The sequence below is a fragment of the Furipterus horrens genome, unplaced genomic scaffold, assembly GCF_987537825.1.
Source record: "Furipterus horrens unplaced genomic scaffold, mFurHor1.1.pri manual_scaffold_11, whole genome shotgun sequence".
Lineage (NCBI taxonomy): Eukaryota > Metazoa > Chordata > Mammalia > Chiroptera > Furipteridae > Furipterus > Furipterus horrens.
This window is the reverse complement of record NW_028327181.1, coordinates 42651583-42673630: the sequence shown is the minus strand read 5'-3', so window position 1 is coordinate 42673630 and position 22048 is coordinate 42651583. Positions and strand designations below refer to the sequence as shown.

Sequence of the window (22048 nt, the reverse complement as noted above, 5' to 3'; positions counted from 1 at the left end):
CCTGTGCCCTGTGGTACATTTGTTACAATTGTTGAACCCACAATGATACGTAATTAGCATCCAAAGTCCATAGTCTGCATTGGGGCTCACTCTTGGTGGTGTCCACTCTCTGGGATTTGACAAATGCATAACATAGATCCATCATGATAGTATCATAAAGAATAGTTTCACTGCCCTGCAAAATCCGCTGTGCTCTGCCTTTATCTCCCCCTCTCCTCAATCCCTGACCCCCACTGATTTTTGTTTCCATAATTTAGCCTTTTCCAGAATGTCATATATCTAGAATCATACAGTAGCTTCTCAGCTTCGCTTCTTCGTTAGCTATATGCATTTAAGACTCCTCCATGTCTTATCATGACTTGCTAACATTTCCTTCTAGTGTCTGGATATATGTTTATTTATACATTCACCTACTGAAGGGTGCTTAGAGGTTTTGGTTCCTTGTATGCCACTTTTACCTCTAAATTCATATTCTCATTTTGCTCATATATTTTTCTGCGTTCCTTTTGTTCTTTGTCCATGGTTTTCTTTAGCTTATTGAACATATTAAAGACAGGTGATTTAATATCTTTGACCAACATTTCCGTTGTTGAGACTTCCTCAGGGATGGTTTCTGACATATTCTTTTTTTCTGCGAATGTGCCATGTTTTCCTGTTTCTTTGTATACTTTGCACCTTGTTGAGAACTAGACATTTTGTTGCGGTAACTCTGGACATCTAGTTCTCCCACTCTTCAGGGATTGCTGAGGGCTGGGCTTCATTTGCGACTTTTCCAAACTATTTTTGCCAAGTATGTGTTCCTTTTGTGTGGCCACTGAAGTTTCTGTTCCTTTATCTCTGTAGTCAGCTGGTGATGCGACAAAAATATCTTTAAATGTCCGGCTCCTGAAAGGTGCATAGAGGATTGAGTACTGTCTCTTTAATAGCCTGGAAGCCACAGCAGCTGTTGGGGATTGAAACAATGGCCACCACCCTCTGTGCTGGTCCCTCAGAAATCAAAAGCAGCAAAGGCAATCAGAACTTACAATCCCGATATTTGGAGGACAACATCCTTATTGCCCATTCAGGTTCCAGCAGATTGCACCAGGAACATGAGCAGCTGTCCCCATTGATGCCTATATGTTGGGAGCTGGACAGAGCTAACCCCCACCATGAAATAGGCTGAAATGCACCAAAATTTTGCTAGCTTCTCAATCCCAGAGCTCCAAAACAGCTACTTCAGACAGATGCTACCAGCCCAGTAGGTGGAGGGGCAGATCACGGGAGCGTCCTACTCTGCCATCTTTCCTGACAACATTCTCTTCACAGCTCAGTTTTGACTTGAGGTGGCCACTTACTTCCTAGCTATCCAAGCTCTGTAGGTCACTTGCTTGTTCTCAAGAAGGTTTTAGAATCTGCTCTAAATATCTGAGGCTCTTAAACATCATGATAATGAATCTTGGTTTGTGAGAAGTTGTTGTACCAGATCCCTGATTGGCACTTTGAATCTGGAAGCTAATGTCCCTTAAATCTGTTTTCTCAGAATTCCTGTTAGTCAAGCTTTGGACCTCTTGAAATGATTCCATATTTTTTTGTCTTTTCTATCCCTATTTTCTGGGAACTTACTTCAGTTACATTTTACAGACCTTCTCCTGATGCTTTCATTCTGAGTATTATATTTTTTCAAAATTGAAAGTTTTAAAAGAAATTTTGCTCTCTTTTATTGTAATTTTCCCATTACCATTTAGCCCCCTTATACCCTCTCCTCCCTGCTGCAATCACCACACTGTTGTCCCTGTTCATGAGTCTTTTTTTCCTTTTTGCTTGATCCCTCCACCGCCTCTCCCCCCCCCACCCCGGCTCAGCTGAGCTGTCATCCTGCTCTCCATCTATGAGTCTGTCTCTGTTTCGCTTCTTAGTTCAGTTTGTTCATTAGATTCCACGTATGAGTGAAATCATATGGTATTTCTCTTTCTCTGACTAGTTTGTTTCACTTAGTGTAATGTTCTCCAGGTCCATCCACGCTGTCACAAAGGGTAAACTTTTCTTCTTTTTTATGGCTGAGTAGCAGTCCACTGTGTAGATGTCCCAGAGTTGTTTTATCCGCTCACCTATGATAGACACCTGGGCTGCTTCCAGATCTTGGCAGTTGTAAACAACGCTGCAATGAACATAGGGGTGCTTATATTCTTTCGAATTAGTGTTCTGAGATCCTTTGGATAAATTACCAGAAGTGAAATTGGTGGGTAATAAGGCAGTTCCATTTTCCATTTTTTTGAGAAATCTCCATACTGTTTTCCACAGTGGCTGCCCCAGCCTGCATTCCCACCAACAGTGCATGAGGGCTCCCCTTTCTGCACACCCTTGCCAGACCTTGTTATTTGCTGATTTATTGATGATAGCCATTCTGACCAGTGTGAGGTGATATGTCATTGTGGTTTTAATTCGCATTTTCCTGATGATTAGTGAACATCTTTTCATATGTCTGTTGGCCACATGTATCTCTTCTTTGGAGAAGTGTCTATTCAGGTCCTTTGCCCACTTTTTAATTGGATTGCTTGCTTTTTTTTTTTTTTTGGTCAGTTTTACAAGTTCTTTATAAATTTTGGCTATTAATCCCTTATCAGATATATTGGTGAATATGTCCTCCAAGTCCATGGGTTGTCTTTCCACTTTCACTTCTCTTATTTAACATAACACTGGAATTCCTAGCTATGGCACTCAGACAAGAAGAATAAAAGGCGTCCAAATTGGAAAAGAAGTGAAACTATGTTTATTTGCAGATGGCATGATACTTTATAGAGAAAACCCTAAAGATTCCACCAAGAAACTACTAGCACTGATAAATGAATTCAATAAAGTAGCAGGATACAATATTAATATCCAGAATCAGTTGCATTTTTATATGCCAAAAATGAACTATCAGAGGGAAATTAAGATAACAATCCCATTTACAATTGCTTCAAAAAGAACAAAATACCTAGGAATAAATGGAACCAAGGATGTGAAAGACACCCCCCCCCCTAAACCCCTGTGCTGTGGAAGTGGACAGGAGGGTATGTCCCTCTCTTCCAACCACCTTCCTGGGTTTTGGTACCACTGCAGCACGCCTTTTTTGTGTTCTGCTGGGGCGGTGCAACGCACGCATGCGCCGCAGTCTTCAGTGCTTCTCCACCCCTCCCCATTTGCGGGGGGAGGGGCCTTGCCACCATTACAGTGGGACAGGGAAGAAGACATTTTTAAAAGCCTGGCCGCACTGTGCTGGTGTGAAGTGGCTCAGTAGGTTAGGCGTCGTCTGGCAAAGAGAAAAGTCTCCGGTTGGATTCTCACTCGAGGCCCATGCTTGGGTTGTGGGTTTGGTCCCCTAGTGGCTGGGAGAGAGTGTCTGAGGAGACCCCCTGATCTTCTGCCTGGGGGACAAGGGCCATTACCTGCCAGGAGATGAGAATCTGACTGAGGGCAAGCCCTCTTTATGTAAATATCTAACCAATACTTTTTTCATTACTTTGTCCTCCCATTCCCCACTGTCAGAGATACTTGGTGCCTTCAGTTCAAGAAAGCTCCTAGGGTTCCGTCCCCTCTAGGACATCAGAGTAGAGACATCTTAGACTGAAGTCACTCACCCCACTATCTGCCTCCCAGCTTCCAAAAGGCTGCTGCTATCTGTCCCCTGCTGTAGTAACTGCTTCCATTGCCTTTGAGAACAAATATTTTTTCTGTTCTCTTAGGAGGGTTTCAAGAGGGCAGGAAGGTAAACCCGTGTGTTTGAGTTGCTATGTTAAACAGGGAGCCACCGGCCGTTTCTCAGCTTCCTTTCATTAAAAAGTAAGTAAATAAACAAGCACCTTGCAGAATGTTTAAAAGGCGAAGTTGTTGGGGAAGCAACTGTTGTGGGATCAGACAGAACACTGTGGTGGAGGCGACGCGTTCGTACCATGGGGAAGTTCACCAGCGCCAGCACAGATGTGAAGCTGACCGACCGCAACAGGAAAGAGTCCCTGATCCCTCATGGGGACAATGCAAACAGACAAGAAGTTCAGGAACGGACAACCTACAGTGATAAAAGACAGAAGAGAAGTTACCTCTGGAAGCAGGGCCCAAGGGACTCTTTATTGTGCAAGAAATGCTCTGTGCCTTCATGTGAGTGGTAGCGTCAGAGACGTGCGGTAGCCCCTCTTACCCAGGGTTTTGTTTTTAGCACTTTCAGCGCCGCCCAGTAAGCCATGGTCCAAAAATACTATATGGAAAATTCCAGAAATAAACCATTTATAGTTTCAAGCTGTGCACCGTTCTGAGTAGCGTGATGCTCTCTCACACTGCGCAGCTCCGTCCTGCTGGGACGCGAACCACCCTTTGCCCAGCATCTCCGCAGAGCGCACTCCTGACCCACTGGTCACGCGGATTAGCGGAGCAGCCGTGGCGGCGCTGCACAGCTGCGTTGTTCTAGTTAGTAACGGCCCCAAAGCACAAAGGCGGTGACGCCCACCAGGCAGACACAGCGAGGAGATGCGTAACTTTGTTTCTTGAAGTGGAAAGGTGAGCACAGTAGAATAAAACCTTTTGAGAGAGACCACATTCACGTAACTTGTATTACAGTACATTGTTATAGTTGTTCTGTTTTATTATTAGTTATTGTTAATCTCTTACGGTACCTAATTTACAAGTTAAACACATACCATAGGTATGTATGTGTAAGAAAAAAACAGCATATATAGGATTTGGTACTCTCCGCAGTTTCAAGCATCCCCTGGGAGTCTTGGAATGTATCCCCCAGAGAAAAAGAGGGACCACTGTATACATAAAGAAAAACTTAACTAGCTGCACACTTGAGATTTGTGTGTGTTGCACACAACATTGCGTGTGTTTCATACCCAGTTAAAAAATGGAGGGACATTGTCAATTTTTGAGTGCTTGCTGTATGCTGGACACTAGGTCTGCTTTTCTTTTCATTTATTCATTTAATGAGCGCCTACTTGTCCTAGGCACTATCTAGGTCCTCAGGTCCCAGCAGTGAACAAAAAATTAGACGGAGCCCCTGCTGCATGATGCTCACAGTTAATATCAAATAATCACACTCATAAAAGTGAAGTGACAAGTAAAGGGCATATCTGTATGCAGAAGGGGTGTCTCCTTGCCTGGGTGGGGGAGTCAGAAAGGCTCCCCTGAGGAAATGAAGTTGAAGCAGAGATCTAAAGGATGAGGAGGAAATAACCAGCCAGGAGGGGAAGAGGACATTTTATGTAAGTGGAACAGCATGTGCCAAGGTCCTGTGGTAGGAAGAGGCACGCCACGTTCAAGAGGGCAGCGAGCAGCACCAAGCAGGGCACTGGTGATGCAGGGGAGATTGGAGACGCAGGCTCAGGGAGCTGAGGTGGCTGCCCCAGACCCCCTGGCAACTGCAGCAGTGGGTGGAAGCCAGTATTATCTAGTTCTCCTTTTGCTCACTGAGACAGAGAGTGTGGACGTGAACGGGAGAGGCTGCCTGTTTCCACCTCCGGTGGGGTGCCAGCTGTCCTCATGCTCGCTGCCTCTCAGCTCCACAGGGCCTGCTGATGGGGGTCACCATGGAGCTGTGCCCTAAAGAACAATACTGGGACACCCTGCTGAACATCTGCGTCGCCTGCAAATCCATGTGCAGCCACCAAGTTCCACGCTCCTGTACAGCGTTCTGCAGTGAGTTCTGGTGCCTGAGCCAAGGGGATGGCTTCCCAGCGGCCCCTCCGGCCCCACTGCTCTTGGGTGCCTGAGGAGGGGTTGTGGAAGGACACGTACGGTGTGACATCTCTTTACCCTCATCTTTCTGCTGTGGCCACACTGGCCTCTCTGCATTTCCTTGCGCATGCTGCCTTCTTTCCCACCTCGGGGCTTTGCACATGAAAAGCATTTGCTCATCTTCTTCCCTGGCCTCCTCCTACCCAACACTGAGTCTCAGCCCAGATGTCGGAGGTCTCCTCTGACTGCCCCGGGGAAGTTAGGCTCCCTGTCCTGCTCTGTTCTCCCTTTCTTTTGAAACTTTTTATTATAGAATTATTGAACATAGAGAGGATAACATAATAGATCAGCTTTAAAAAGCATGCCTTTTAATTCCCCAACCAATTGTTTTAGCTTATATATTTTAAAGCAAATCCAAGAACTCATATCACTTACCTATAAATACTAAATCATGAATCCTTAACATATAGGGTCTTTAAAGTATACCTTCAATGTCTTATCACCCCCAGCAATAATGCCTTAGCATTGTCTTTACTCAGGCCATACCTAATTTTCTCTGGTGGTCTTGAAAAATACAGTTTGCTTGCTGTTCTTTTGCATAATTTGTTATTTTCTTTAATGGAACTACTCACAACTTGTATTATGTTCTGTCGTGTATATTTGCTACATGTCTGTTTCAACTACCACAATGTGAGTTCCTTTCCTTCCTGGAACTTAACACAGTGACTGACACATAGCAAGTGCTTCATAAATACTTGCTGAGTGGAGCTCAGAGAGGCTTAGTGACTTGCCCAAGATCACACAGTATGATAGTGGAAAAGTTAGGATTTGAACCAGCACTCTCTGACTCCAAAACCATGACTGTGAATCACTATCCATTAATTAAGTGGAGCACTCATGGTGTCATTCCACAAGTATTCATGGAACTCTCTAGTCCCATTAAAATAGGAATTTCTCATGACCCAATAACAGAAGGTTATTATCTAATGGGAGAAATGACTACATTTCAAGCTATAAAAAGTACCATAAACTGCCACAGCAGGGAGAAACCACCTCCAGCTGATGGGCTGGGGAAGGGAATGTTCTTGGAGGAAGTGCCCCCTGAAATGGATTGTTGGAGTCTGTAGATGTAAAAGTCAGAAGCGGGCAAAGAGCACCTCAGGAGAAGAACAAGTGTGGGTGAAGGCATGGGTGTGAGAAAGCCCAACAGTGAGAGGTTCTGGGTCCCGCAGCTCCCTCGGTGGGGATCAAAGAACTGACTCAGAGATGGACTATCTGAGGAGAGAGGAGGGGAGTGAGTGCCTCTCATTGGGGATCACTGACCACTCCTTTCTCAGTCAGGGTTTCTATTGAGTTTGCCATGTGCAGAAACGCAGGGGGTAAGCACGCAGACCTCCGCCAAACGGTTGGGGGTAACAACAAAGAGACGCATAAATCGGCGCAGGGAGACAGACAGCAAGACTGTGAGGCGCCAAGGCATATCACAGAAGTCCGTGTGTCTCTTTTTACTGAAACACTTTGTTTTCACATTCTACTGAGAAGAATTTGGGGCTACACAGAGCAAGCAGGCTTCATTAGCTTCAAAGAGTACATTGCATTTCTATTCTACTTCTAAAACCCCCTGGAGTGTGGGACCAGCAATATGGTATGTGGGGCGCATTTGCTAGCCAGTTAAGGCTTATGGGCCCCTATTCTGGTCGTGGCTCCACACAGGCCTCTGTGCCATACATACCAGTCTTCCACACAACAGGGAAGGTCAAGACCCCGAGGAGAGGCTGTGTGGTCAGGTAGTGAGGGCTGGTGGTCTGGGGAACTTGGGCATCACTTGCAGCAGTCACACCAGGGTCCCTGAGGAGGGGAGGAGGTCACAGAAAACCCCAGGAACACCGCTGCCATCAGGCTATCTCCATTATGAGTGGCGCTGTCAGTGGTCCCGTGTGGCTCAGGGGAATCCCGGGGCTAGGCAGCACAAGGGCAGGGGTCACTGCTATGATCAGGATCATTGGAGTCTTTCCTGAGATCCCAAATTCACCCTCTTTAAGGTCTTTTTCTTAATCTTTCAAAAGCACAAGTGTGGGTGTGTTTGTGTTGCAAAGAGGCACAAATGAATATTTTACTTAAACCTTCCATTAACTGAGCTTTCCTGTAGTACATGTCAGGTACTGTGCCAAGAACTTCAAATCCTCATAACAACCTTAAAAAGTCAATATTGTTATTACCTCTGTCTGAGAAATGAGGAAACTGAGGCACATAGAGGTCAAGAGTAGCAGACCTACTTGGCTTTGAAGCTGTGCTGTTAAGTTGTGTCTTGCATTGCCTCTGAAATGTGCCCTTAGAACCCCCCCCATGAGAGTCACATTTTTATACAAATAGAATCCTGTTTTAAAGACAATGGAAAGTCACCCTTTGAAAGTATAGGTTTCTGCGATGCTCTCAAAGGTGCTCTCTTAATCAAAGTGTGGTCAGGCCTACTTTGCTTGTCTTCTGCTCCTTGGCACTGATACCTGTTTAAGCTCCTGCAATTCCTGTTTACTATTAAGACAGATAAAATACTAAAAATTTGAGTTTTCCTGCCTTACTTCTACCCCGCTCTCCCAACTTGCCAAGGAGAATGCTGGCTTTCCTCTCCAATACTTATGTTGACATAAAATATTTTCCTTTTTTATGAGGCTTGAAACATGTAAGTAAAGAACTTCAGTGACAATATAATCACCTACATATCAGTTTTAAAAGATAACCGAAAAGTCCTTATATGTATAGCGACTAAAGCATGCACTTATAAATAATCTGCAGGTCAAAGGATGAATAACAATAGAAAGTAAAAGCATTTACCTTTTGCCTCGTTGCCGGAGAAAGAGCAAGATGGGTCACCAGCAGCTCTACTGGAGCCATCCGAGAAAATTCGGCCAGGGTTCTCGTTCTTGCCGCGTCTGCTCAAACTGGCACGGCCTGATCCGGAAGTATGGCCTTAATATGTGCCGCCAGTGTTTCTGTCAGTACGCGAAGCATATAGGCTTCATTAAGTTGGACTAAGTAAACTTCCTGTGAACGGTTCATTCGAGACATCTACCGTACTACAGAATGGCTAGCTCTTTGTACGTAAAATAAAATCTAAAAATTCAAAAAAAAAAAAAAAGAAAGAAAGTAAAAGCATTTAAAACTAGATATAAAAAATACTACATATCAAAATTAGTGTGATATGGCTAAAACAGTACTTAGAGGACAATGTGTAGCCATACGTTTGCATATTGAAAAAGGACTCAAATTACCATGGAATTGCTTTGGGGGAATTAGATTGTGATTTCTTTTTTACTTTTAGCCCTTTGAGCCCAGATTCACTGTTCCTACAGGTCTCTGTCACCTACTAACATCACTCATTTCTGTCTCCAGAGTCATTCAGTTGCCGTAAGGAGCAAGGCAGGTACTATGACCATCTCCTGAAAGACTGCATCAGCTGTGCCTCTATCTGCGGACATCACCCTAAACAGTGCACATACTTCTGTGAGAACAAGTTCAGGGGCCATGTGACCCTCCAATCAGAGCTCAGGAGACAGAAGACTGGGAAAGCTGAAACCAAATCAGACAACTTGGGAAAGTACCAGGGACCAGAGCACAGAGGCTTAGAGACAGGTCCAGGTAAGCTACCTGCATGGTTTTTGAGTGGGTGGAAGGCCAGGCACCAGGACTAAATAAAGAGGGTCCTTTTTATCACAGGATAAAAAAGAGAAAATAGGTAAAATACCCAGAAGTCTACAGGCAGGCAGCAGGAAAAGAAAAGACTTCATTATTGAGAGACTTCTTCTAAATTTAAAAAAAAAATTCAAATACCGTTGTCATACAATATTATATTAGTTTCAAATGTACAGTGTAGTGTTAAACATTTATATAACTTATGAAGTCATCCCCCCAGTAAGTAAAGTAGCCATATGACAACAGACATAGTAATTACTGTGTTACTAACTATATTCCATATGCTGTACTTTACATTCCATGAGTGTTTCTATAACTGGACATTTGTACTTCTTAATCCCTTCATTTTTTTTATCCCATCACCCCCACACAATCTGGCAACCGTCACTATGTTCTCTCTATGAGTTTGTTTCTGTTTTGTTTATTCATTTCTTTTGTGTTTTAGATTCCACATAGAAGTGAAATTGTACAGTATTTGTCTTTTTCTGACTTATTTCACTTAGCATAATACCCTCTAGGTCCATCCATGACATTGCAAATGGCAAGATTTCATTTTTTCTATGGCTTAGTGATATTCTATTGTAAATAAGAATCACATCTTCTTTATCCACTCATCCATTGAGTTGCTAGGTTGCTTCCATATCTTGGCTATTGTAAATAATGCTCCATTGAACACAGAAGGGCATATATGTTTTCAAATTGGTGCTTTGGATTTGTTTGGATAAATACCAGAAGTGGAATTACTGGGTCATTTGGCAGTTCTTTTTTAAATTTTTTATGAAACTCCATGCTGTTTTCCATAGTGGCTGCAGTAACCTGCATTCCTACGAACAGTGCACTAGTGTTCCCTTTTCTCCACATTGTGACCAACGTGGGTTTGTTGATTTATTGAGGATATCGAGAGGGGTGAGGTGGTTTTTCACTGTGGTATTAATTTGCATTTCCCTTATAACTAGTAATGTTGAGCATCTTTTCATGTGTCAATTGGCCATCTTCAGAGAAATGTCTATTCAGATTCTCTGCCCATTTTTGTTTTTTATTGAATTGCTTATGTTCTTTGTGTGTGTTGTATGAGTTCTTATATATTTTGGATATTAACCCCTTATCAGATGTATCATTGGAGAATACCCTCTTCCATTCAGTGGGTTGTCCTTTCATTTGGTTGATGGTTTCCTTCACTGTGCAAAACTTTTTTGTTTGATGCAGTCCTGTTTATTTTTGCTTTGGTTTCCCTTACTCAAGGTGACATATCCAAAAATATATTACTAAGAATCATGTCAAAAGGTATACTGCTTATGTTTCTAAGAGTTTTATGATTTGGGGTCTTGAATTTGTCTTTAATCCATTTGAGTTTATTTTTGTATTTGGTGTAAGGAAGTGACCCAGTTTTATTCTTTTGCATGTATCTGTCCAGTTTTACCAACACCACATATTTAACAGACTATCTTTATTCCATTGTATAGTCTTGCTTCCTTTATCATAGATTAATTGACACTATAGGTGTGGGTTTATAATTGGGCTGTGTATTCTGTTCCATTGATCTCTGTGTCTATTTTTATGGTAGTATCATGGTGTTTTGATTACTATAGCCTTGTAGTATAGCCTTGTAGTATCAGGCAGCATGATGCCTCCAACTTAGTTCTTCTTTCTCAGTATTGCTTTGGGTATTCGGAGTCTTTTGTGGTTCCATATAAATTTTAGGATTTTTTTTCTAGTCCTGTGAAAAATGCCATTGGTATTTTGATAGGGATTGCACTGAATCTATAGATTGCTTTGGGTAGTATAAACATTTTAATGATGTTAATTCTTCCCACTCATTAGCTCAGTATATCCTTCCATTTATTTATGTCTCCTTCAATTTATTTCTTCAATATCTTTTAGTTTTCTGAGTACAAGATTTTTACTGTCTTGATTAAATTCTTTTCTAGGTATTTTATTCTTATTAATGCAATTATAAATGGAATTGTTATTTAAATTTTTCTTTCTGATAGTTTGTTATTGGTGTATAAAATGCAACTGATTTCTGAATGTTAATTTTTTATCCTCCTTTTCTGAATTAATTTATCAGTTCTAATAGTTTTTTGTTGGAATCTTTAGGGTTCTCCCTATATATAGTATCTGCAAATAATGACAGTTTTACTTCTCCTTTTCAATTTGGATACCTTTTATTTCTTTTTCTTGTTCAGTTGCTATGACTAGGAATTCCCATACTATATTGAATAAGAGTGGTAAAAGTGGACAAACTTGTCTTGTTCTTAACCATAATAAAAAGCTTTCAGCTTTCCACCTTTGCGTATTATGCCTGCTGTAGGTTTAGCATATATCCCTTTATTATGTTGGGGCATGTTTCCTCTGTTCCCACTTTGCTGACAGTTGTTTGTTTTTTATAAATCGATGTTGAATTTTTTCAAATAGGTTTTTCGCATCTGTTGATATGATCATATGACTTTTATCCTTCCTTTTGTTGGGCGTATCATGTTAGTTGATTTGCAGATGTTGAACTAAACTTGCATTTTAGGAACAAATCCCACTGGATTATAGTGTATAACCTTTCTAAATATATTCCTGAATGTGGTTTGCTAATATTTTGTTGCAGATTTTTGCATCAATATTCACCAGGGATATTGCCCTAAATGTTTCTGTAGTGTCTGTCTGGTTTGACATCAGAGTGATGCTGGTCTTGTAAAATGGGTTTGGGACCCTTTGTCTCCTCTTCAACTGTTTGGACTCATTTGAGAAGATGGGTATTAATTCTTCTTTGAATGTTTGGTTAAATTCACCTGTGAAGCCGTCTGGTTCAGAGGTTCTCTTTGCTGAGAGATTTTGGATCACCGATTCAAGTTTGTTGGTAGGTATCTTCCTGATTCATACTTGGAAGATTATGTTCCTAGGAATTTATCCATTTCTTCCAGGTTATCCAATTTCTTGGCATATAATTGGTCATATTAATCCTTTTTATTTCTGGGGTGCTGGTCATCCCTTCTCTTTCATTTCTGATTTTATTATTTGGGCCCTCACTCTTTTTTTCTTGATGAGTTTGGCTAATGGCTTATCAATTTTGTTTACCTTCTTTTCAGGTTCCAGCTCCTGGTAGATTAATTGACTCCATTTTGCTTAGTTCTTTTTAATGAAGTCTTATTCTGTTCTTTCACTTGGGCCATGTTTCTTTGTCTTCTCATTTTGACTGCTTCCTGTATTTGTTTCTCCATATTAGGTACATCTGCTACATCTCCCAGTCTTGTCAGGGTGACCTTATGAAGTAGGTTTCCAGTGGGTCCCAATGGCTCATCTCCCTCGTCACTTCACCCAGGTGCTCCAGGGGTGTCCATTTTATGTGCTGTGTGTGGACATGACGAGAAGTGTCCTGTGAAGTGGGCATCTACCAAGGACCAAGCATTGCAAGTGACCTAATTATCCTCCCAGAAAACATCTCTTGGTTCCCCTCCACTCCTCTGCGGTGTCAGAAAGCATAGGAGGGGTGCCGTGTGGATCTGTAATCACTTGGCACTTACACTGCTCTTTGCTGGTCAGTGGAGAGACAGCAGGCCTTCGGCTCCCAGGGTGCCTGCTGGTTTCTCTCCTTTGCTGTAACTTTCCTCATAATAACATCATTTCTGGGTGTCCAGGGCCTCGTGCCAAGATACCAGAACTCAGTGGCTTGTTATTCCTCATGACTCTGGGGTTTGGCTGGGACTGGTTGTGCTCAGCTGCCTCAGCTACAGGCGGCTTGGCTCTGCGTGTCTCCCATCTTCCTCCTGGGTCAGTGGCCCGGCAAGGTGGTCATGGTGGCAGGAGCAGAAGCAGCAGAAAATGCGAGGCCTCCCGAGGCCTAGGCTGGGAACTTGCATCACCTCATGGCTTCTGTGTTCTGATACTCAAGTCGCAAAGCCAGCCAGATTCAAGGAGGGGCAAACAGATGCCACCTCTGGCAGGGAGAAGAGGCAAACACTTTGTAGCCATGGTGAGTTTGTTGTGGGTTTTAATCCAGCACAGCCTCTTTCTTGTGGGAGAAACTGCCGGTCCCCGTGCGGCAGGCATCAGTACAGGGGTGATGAGCCGAAGCATGAAGGCAGGCGCTGCGCCCACTACCCCGTGTCTGGTGACCTGTATGCCTGCCCTGCGGTTGGTGACATATCTGATTCTTCCAGCTGAACCTTGAACCTTCCCACCTCCGATGCAACAGATTCCCAATTGGATCAATCCTACCCGCTTTTCAGATCAAGCAACTGAGTCTCAAAATGTGACGCCACTTCCTGCGAGCTGCACAGCGAAGCCATGTGGAGCTGGGATTCAGGCTCAGTCTATGGGTTCAGAGCTTCCCCGCTCTGAGAGCAAAATCCCAGAGCAGCGTCCATGGAGGCCACTCCCTGAAGCTGGCCTGCTGCCCATGGGACACACGTCACCATTCCTGTTAGTGACCACCACCACCCCAAGGCCCATCCTTGGAGGGCACTGGGTGGAAGCTGGGAACCTCATTTTGGTTCTAGGGATGGATCGTCCAGTAGAAGGGGTTGTGTAAGAACATGTTGGGGAGAGGGGTATTTGAGCGTGGCCATGCCTGAGCCTGCACCAGCACTCCCCTCCTCCCGTGGCCTGGCTGTGCGACACCATGAGTCCTCGTGGAGCCCCCAGCTCCCTGTCCCGCTGTGCCTGCCCTACTCTCAGTATCTCCACAGTTCCGGGGCTTAGGTCCGTTCTGCTCTCTCCTCGGACTGGCAGGGCAGCAGCTGGGATTGGTGTAGACTGTAAACAGAAGTACGAGGCCTCATGCCCAGGTGAGGGGTCAGGTCTGGATCTGTTTGAGGGCAGGGACTGCAGGACACTATGTGACCAGGCTGTGTCCAGCTGCACACACTGGTGGAGCTGATCTGTCCCTTGTCTTACTTGTGGGTTCCCCAAATCCTGCCACCCCCACTCACTCCTCACCAGCTCAACCCTGCGTCAGGTGGCTCATGCGTCTTCTCAGACTGTCATTCCTTTGTCAGGCTCATAACTGCAGAGGGCATGATGTGCATGGGGGAGGGGGCCTGAGCAAGGCCGATCTTGTCTCTGACCCCACGAAGTCACAGTCTGATGGGACAAAGAAGATGGACCAGACTCATGCAAATGATAAGTTGATCTCGGTGCGTGGTGGTGCTTCCTTGCCCCCATCACAGCCCAGGCAGACTGGGTGATGGCTGGGTGTTGGGACCCAGCTCCATGCCTCAGGGGCTGTGTGACCTAGGACAACTTACTTCACCTCTCTGAGCCTTAGCTCTGTGAGACTGAGGTCATGTGACTTTATGGAGTTGTGAGGATTTTAAGAGATTAGTCCGTGACAGTCAGTGAGAGCCCAAACAGCAGATAGTAACTGCCCTTTTAAAAAGAAAACGTGTGTTTAAGGGACAAGGTGGAGGAAGAGTGTTCCAGGCAGAGGGAACAGCCTGTACAAGTGCGATGAGGGGTAAAGGCACTGAGCCACGGAGGGCTGGCCAGAGCTTTGTGCTCGACACTGGGGATCTGAGGAGAAGGAGACTAAACCCGGCATCAGGGCGTCCCAGGCTGAGGGAGCGTGATGGCCACTCTGCGAAAGCAGGAGGGGCCCCCACCAGAATTTGGGGTGCTTTGGCTACTGAGACTGATGATGCCACACGCTGGCCCAGAGGGCGTGGAAGGCTGCGCTCCACGATGAGGCTGTCAGCGGGGACAGCAGGGCCGGCCCCCAAGCTTGTCTGCGGTGTGTGGTGGCTGGGGCGGGCGAGCGAGTGTTCCCCTGTGAGGGCGGGCCTGCGCAGCTTGGATCTGCCACGGGCACCCAAGGGCGGAGCATGCAGGCTTTCCTTCCGGCCTTCCCAGGCGTGGGCCAGACGGGGAAGCCTCGAACACCAGACGCAGGGTCGACTGCTTACGCCAAGGAGATAAATGGGTGCGTGACCCCAGGCCCACAAGATGAGCTCCCTGCCAGGGGTCGGGGACACGGAGGGAGCCCCTGCCTCTCCCTGAGGAGGCTGCAGGGCTGCACCCTGCAGCAGGCGCGCCGTGGTCAGGAGCAGAGGGCTGAGACAGCAGGCAAGCTCTCTGGGGCAGTCGGTGAGGGCCCTGGGAGGGGTCAGACGCCAGACGCCACAGGGACCTGCCTGCTGGACCCAGACCGGGGAGACAGCATGCTCCTGGAGTCAGGAGCGCAGCCCTGGGACAAGAGGCTGAGCGGGGCTGTACGGAGAACCCCTGACCCCCAGGAGACAGAGTAGCCACGCAGCAGGGACCCTGTGAGAGGCCGCTTCTGGCCAGAATGAGGCCGCAGATGGCAATGACCTGGGCTGGAGGCAGAGGGGCAGGGGCTTGGCGGGACGGAAGGGCCCTCGTGTTGGGCCAGCGCTGCGGGTGTTGCGCCGCGGCACCTTGGCCCATAAACCTTGGAATAATGTTCTGAAGTGCATCAAACACAACACACAGGGTTACAGATAAACCAGTGATGTTTAGATACTGAAAAAATGGCACCTCAAAATATTAAACCAAATTAAATATTAAATAATTGCCCAAAGGTTGCCCAAATTACAGTATCAGAGGGAACGCCTGAGTGTCTCCATCAATGCACCGAGGAACCCGATGGAGCAGTGCACTGGGCGATAAGACAGCAGGGACTCCACAAGCACAGGTGACACTTGGGGGAGCCCAAAGTCGCTGCGGGAAGATGTGAAAATGTCTGTGACTCTGCTGGTGACAGGGGCACGGTCACAGCTCAGAGTGGGCCCTGGGGCCTCTGCTCACCTCAGAAGCAAAGGCTAACTTTCAGGTGGGCACCAGTGAATGTGAAGATCTGCTTTTCTTACCCAAGGCCCCAGAGCCCCCAGACGCTCCCCAGGGGCCCTGGAGTCCCAGGGCCTGAGCTCTGGGTAGGGGTGCGAGCCAGCCCTCAGCAGCCCCACCTCCTGGGCAGCCCACTCGTACCTCAGTGTCCACAGGAGTCCCACGAGGCCTGAATCCCTCTGGGTTTTGAGAGCGCAGGACAGCGTCCGGCATGTACTGGGGCCTGGAAACACACACCTGCTCTCTCACGGTTCTGGAGGCCAGACGTCTGCGGAAGCTCTGGGGGACGATTCTCCCCGCCTCTTCCAGCTCCTGCTGACTCCAGCCGTTCCTTGGAGTGGTCCCCTCACCCAGTCTCTGCCTCTCGCATCACATGGCCTCTCCTATGTGTCTGTGTCTGTCTTCTCTCCTCTTCTTCCCTCCCAAGGACATTGGTCACTGAATTGAGGGCCCAGCCTAATCCAGGGCAATCTCATCTCCAGACCGTTAACTTAGTTACACCTGCAAAGGCTCTTTTTTCCAAATAACGTTGTATTTGCAGGTTATGGGGGGCATATCTTCGGGGTATGGGGGTTGGGTACCATTCAGCCCATTATGCTCATTACATGGAGTAAGGAGGCGGGAACCCAGGAGCTCTGAGTCAGGCCCTCTCATGGGAGGGTGACGCCAGCTGTGGGGGCAGCCACACAGGTTATAGACCTGGGGAGGGTCTCACCGGGTGAACTTGGACTTCACTGGCCTAGAAGATGGCCGTGGAATGGAAAAGGTTACCCAGGGACCCACGTGTGAGGAGAGGAAGGACTGAGGTGGAAACCCTGTATGGGGGGTCTGCATCTGAGGGTCAGGAGAGGGTCCGCAGAGGGCCTGGGACGGAGAGGAGCCTGGAGGTCCGTGTGTCCATGAAGACAAACCAGGAGGAAAGTGCTTGCAGGAGTTGGTCACACCACAGAGAAGGGTGCAAATGTCCATCAGGTCTGGCCACAAGGAGGTCAGGGGACCCTGTGAAGGGCCATTTTCAGGTGTCCTTGGGTGGCGGTGGCTCCTGACCAGAGGGAATGGGCAGGGGCACTGGGTTCTCTACACACCCCCCCCCCAACAAACACACAGGGATCCTCTTTCTGACCACCCCTGAGGCCATGGGCCAGGCCTCTTTCTCTCCTCTTTCCCATTTAGCTTCATCACCTATCAGTCCCTAAATGTGCTTGGTCCATTTTCACCCATTTCTACCAGATCAGAAGGTGCAGGGCAGGGCCCTGCTGGCCCCACTGTTCTCCGGGCAGTTCAGAGTGCCCAGCCGGGGCCCAGAGCCCCACGGGTGATTGCAGGCAGTGGGGCTGAAGCCAGAGAAGGGGCGTGAGGAGCTGGGGTCAGCAGTGATCTGGGCAGCGGGCACGGGGGTGGGGCGGGGAGGGGAGCAAGGCGGCCAGGGTGGGCAGGCGGGGTCCCCAGCATGGTAGGCATGCAAAGCAAACCACAAGGACCAAGGTTAGCTGGTCTGCATGCCATCTGCGCAGGGCAGGAGGTGGCTGTCTTCTTGCTGGGGTCTCATCCAGAAAAGGCAGGGATCAGCACTGCAGGGTCAGGGACAATGTTGCTTTTGTCCTAGGAATTGTGAGAGGTTTCCTTTCATCTGGGAACTGGGGCTAAACCAGGCACTCTGCTGCTGGCTTTAGCTTATCTCAGGGTGTGTGCCACTGTCTCTCTCTCGCCTCCCTTCCTGTGCTCCCGCACCCTGACTTCAGCGTGTGATGTTGGCGAGGCAGCCCCACCCCCCTTTGCCTTCCAGGGCTGACCAGTGAAATCCGCTTGTCGAAAGAGAAGCCAGAGAGCGGAGGGTGAACAAGGCGGGGGCGGTGTGCAGAAAAGGAGGCGACTCTGGGGAAGGCAGGCTGTGGAGGGAGGGCTGGCAAGGGCAGGAGCTGGGGCTGCACTCGGGGGCACTTCCTTTGTTACCTACAGAACCTTGGACCCCCGGGAAGGCCGGGGCGTGACCCGAGGCCCCCGCGAGGCAGAGGCAGGAGCAGCTGTGTGTAGAGGCCGTCTCCCCTCCCTCCCTCTTCTGCTGCAGCTGTGAGTGCGCCTTCAGAGGAGGTGATGCCAGAAAGAATGGGCACTCGGGGACCCCAGGCCTCGGTTGGGTGGTGGGTAGCGTGGGGGATGGGGTATTCTGGAAACAGCCTCTTCCCTCCCCACTCCAAGCAGGTGTCTCTCTATCTCTTTCTTACACGCACACGCACGCACACACGCGCACGCAAGCAGCCTGGGAGGGCGCTCTGTGGGAAGGGCCCACATGTGGATGCCCTGATGATGTACTAGTGAGGCTCACATTCACTGCAGGAATGCCCCCTCCCCGCTTGCAAACATTCAACCAAATGTCCCCAGCCTGTGTAGGACCTGGTTGGAAGTCGGGAGAGTCCAGGGTGCTGGGCAGGTCCTCTGCGGAGCCATGTCCCACGAGCCACACGCTGAGTCTTTTGGAGGGAGGTGAATGCCTCACACGCCGGGAGCTCCACTCCTGCTCCCGGGACAAACCCATGCTAGTGGAGCGGAGGGGTGCTTGGAGACCAGCTAGCACATTCCACTCTCGTACACATTCACGTGTCCTTCACAGATGCCAAGCATCTGCTGAGATGGGAATATCATGTCCCATTTTCCAGATTACGAAACTGACGCCGGAAGTTGAGTATAATGTCCACAGCCACGTTCAGCCTGAGCAGCTGGGGCTGCAGGCCCAGACTCAGCGCTGCCTTCCTGCCCTGGTTCCTCCGGTTGGGGCCCTGCTGCCTGCGTCCTTGGCCCAGCCCTGCAAAGCCTCTGCTCTGTCCCTAAGCGACAAGCTATACGTAATGCCACCCTGCTGGCCAGCCCAGCGCGAGCTGGGGCAGCAGTAGTAGTCCGGGGCAATTCTGTTTTTAGGTGAGGGATGGCTTTGGAGACAGTAAAGAAACAAAACCAAACCAACACGAGCAGCAGCTTGGAAATGAGCCGGCGCTGGGGCCAGGATGGCTCCCGCGGCCAGGAGCGTACGCGCTGCCCCTGGTGGTGGGGCCCCGGAACTGCGCCGCCAGGGCTGTCGCCCCAGCTCCTGATAGTCCGACAGGGACAGAGAATGCACCCTTCTGCTGAAACGACTTGTGAATATGAACCTGTGCGAAGCGCTTGCGAGGCCTCCCTGTCCCGTGGGGCCCTCGCCACCGAGAGCCGAGCACCCCCTGCCCCCAGCAGAGCGTTGGCGCTCACAGGAGGCAGGAGGTGGCTCTCTCAGCGGTGGCCCCGGGAGCTGCCGGGCGTCTGTGTCCCCCATCTCCTGGTCAGCCTTTAACCCAAGTCTTAGACGTGTGAGCAGCCTTGAGGTACTTTTCTGTTTTGGAGAGCTGATACACACGGATCATTATGTAAAGAAGGTATTTGAGAAACTGTTGGGGAGAGGCCTGCACCCCGCCCCCCCGAGTCCAGCTTCTCTCCCCGGGAGCAGTGTCCGCGCGCAGTTCTCTGTTGTGCTTCCATACGCGTTCTCGCGCGGGGTCAGAGCCCTCTCCGGACACAGACCGCTGCCCTGGTGCCCGGGACGCGGGCAGCGGGCGTGCCAGGCCCCTTGAAGGCTTCCCTGCTCAGGCGCGGTGAGAACTCGGGCTTGGCCGTACAGAGGGGGCTCCTGGGGGGCGCCCGCCCGTGGGGGAGCTGCTGAGTCCACAGCGTCAGGGAAGTGCGTTTTCAAAGTCGGTAGATGTGTCCAAATGGCCCTCAAAAGAGGCCACCCCCACCCCCGCCAATGAGTGAGGTGCCTCTCTGTGAGACGCTGGAAAGGGACATCTTTTGTCGTTTTAACGTGCTTTTCTCTTACTCCAGGGGCTTTGAAAAGTTTGTCTTAGGGGTAGGTCGCCTGGCAGGAACTCGTTTCATTTCCCACAGGAAACCTCCAATCACTAGTCTGGACAGAGACGCTGGGATCAGCCCTTCACTCCCTCAGGAGCAGAGTCTGTTCTGGTTGTCCATTGCGATGTCCGAAAGCCACCTCAGACTTAGTGGCCTACGAATAACAACCATTTTACTATCTCGCACAGTTCGGTGGGCGACCGGGATCAGCTGGGCAGCGCCGCTGATGCTGCTTGCGGTCTCCGCGTGGTTGCAGGCAGACAGTGCTGGGTGGCATTGTCTGGAGGCTCAGCTCAGACGGGAGGTGCCTCCTCCCCCTGCGTGTGGCCTCTGTGCTTCCCTCCGCTGTGTTCTACTGGTTAGTGAGGCCCAGCCCAGCCTGGATGTGAAGGGCAGGGCATGGGAAGGTGGTTTGTGGGGGCCCATCTCTGAACACTCACTGCCACAGCCTAAGAACTGATTTGGGTGTTGGAATTCATGCTGAAAATATCTGAAAAATTCCAGTGTTTAATGTGGTCTCTCTCTTTGAATTGACATGGCAGTTCATTTGTACTTCACAGCAATCCGGTAGCCTAGACAGTTCATCTCTGATGTTGATCCGGCCAGTACAGTGTCTTCACTTTATTCCAGAGGAAAGTAAGAGGTAAACAGATGAAGAGTCCTGGGACTTGAGAAATGTGGATGTCACCTTGCTCTGCCCTGTGAGCTTTCTGTGGATCCCTCACCTCTTAGGGCCTCAGTCTCCAGATCTCACCCAGCGTGCAGCGTGCCCCACTGCAGTGGTGGGGGATGATGGATCTTTGCTTCCCCTCCCTCATGGCCTCTCTGAGCTCTGGGCATGTGGCACGAAGGTCAGCACCACAAGCCTGTGTGGGGATATCAGCCCATCTAGAGCTCCTGTTCTCCCTCTGCAAACATCAAGGCCATGGCTGCCAACTCTGTCGCTTTATAAAACTCCTGACTCAAAGGGGCTGTGGAAGGAAGAGGGCAGTGTCTGCCCTCGTTGCCTCTGTGCGGCCAGCCTACAGCGCTGGCCTGCAGTCTGTCTGACTTGCTCCCAGTTGCAGCTCTGTGAGTGGGAACAGTGTAACCTTGAGACTGGTTTGTCATATGCAAAGTGCAATGTAAGGTGGTGCAGCTACTGTGGGAAAGTCTGGCAGGTCCTCAAAAAGTTAAACAGAGAGTACTTATGACTCAGCAATTCTACTCTGACATATATATATATACCTGAGGGAGCTGAAACCATACGTCCACACAAACACCTGCACAGATGTCCATAGCAGCATTATTTATCATAACAAAAGGTGGAAACAACCCAAACGTCCATCAATGAATGACTGGGTAAACAAAATGTGGTATGACCATACAACGAAGTTATTAGCTGACCAGGAAAATGAATGAAGTCCTGACCCATGCTACATGGATGAACCTCGAAAACATGCCAAGTGAAAGAAGCCAGACACACAGGTCACCTGTAGTCTGATTTCATTCACATGAAATGTCCAGGACAGGCAAATCCCCAGGGACAGAGAGCAGCACAGGCATTACCGAGGGCCCCGGGAGGGTTCAGGCAGTGGCCGCTAGTGGGTCCTGGGGGAAGCAGATGTCCACAAAGGAGGTAACGGTGATGGCTGTGTGGCCTCGTGAGCGCACCATGAGCCACTGAGGTGAGCACTTTTAAACAGTGAACTGATGGTGTGTGAATTATATCTCAGTTTTTATAACGGATCATCAGTCCTCCTTCCCGGGAGCAGGGGGACTGAGGGAGCTGCTGCAGGAAGTGTCTGCACACAGTAGAGCTTACAGGAGGCCCCGATAATGAGTGTGTTACATACGCGTTAGATTATCTCGGGTTCACCTGCTCTTCTATTCTGGGGCCAAGAAGGCGCCCCAGTTCCGGAGCCCAGGAAAACCCTGGATTTCGGAGAAATGTCAAGGGGGAGGCCTTTGGCCCTGGGCTGAGTCTTCCTCTGGTCCCTAGAGCAGAGCTTCGAGGGCCTGA

The 22048-nt window shown here is 48.7% G+C and overlaps 1 protein-coding gene and 1 pseudogene across 1 annotated transcript in view; both read left to right on the top strand.

The window, feature by feature from the left end:
• The window catches only part of LOC149997397 (tumor necrosis factor receptor superfamily member 13B-like), a 43910-nt gene that overhangs the window by 20041 nt on the left and 1821 nt on the right, over nt 1-22048 (top strand). The window contains exons 2-3 of the mRNA XM_090291687.1: nt 5515-5652; nt 9082-9327. Of these exons, the coding sequence (XP_090147813.1) occupies nt 5515-5652; nt 9082-9327 (384 nt within the window). The remainder of the gene's footprint in view (nt 1-5514; nt 5653-9081; nt 9328-22048) is intronic.
• On the top strand, nt 8526-8804 carry LOC149997398 (small ribosomal subunit protein uS14 pseudogene; annotated as a pseudogene).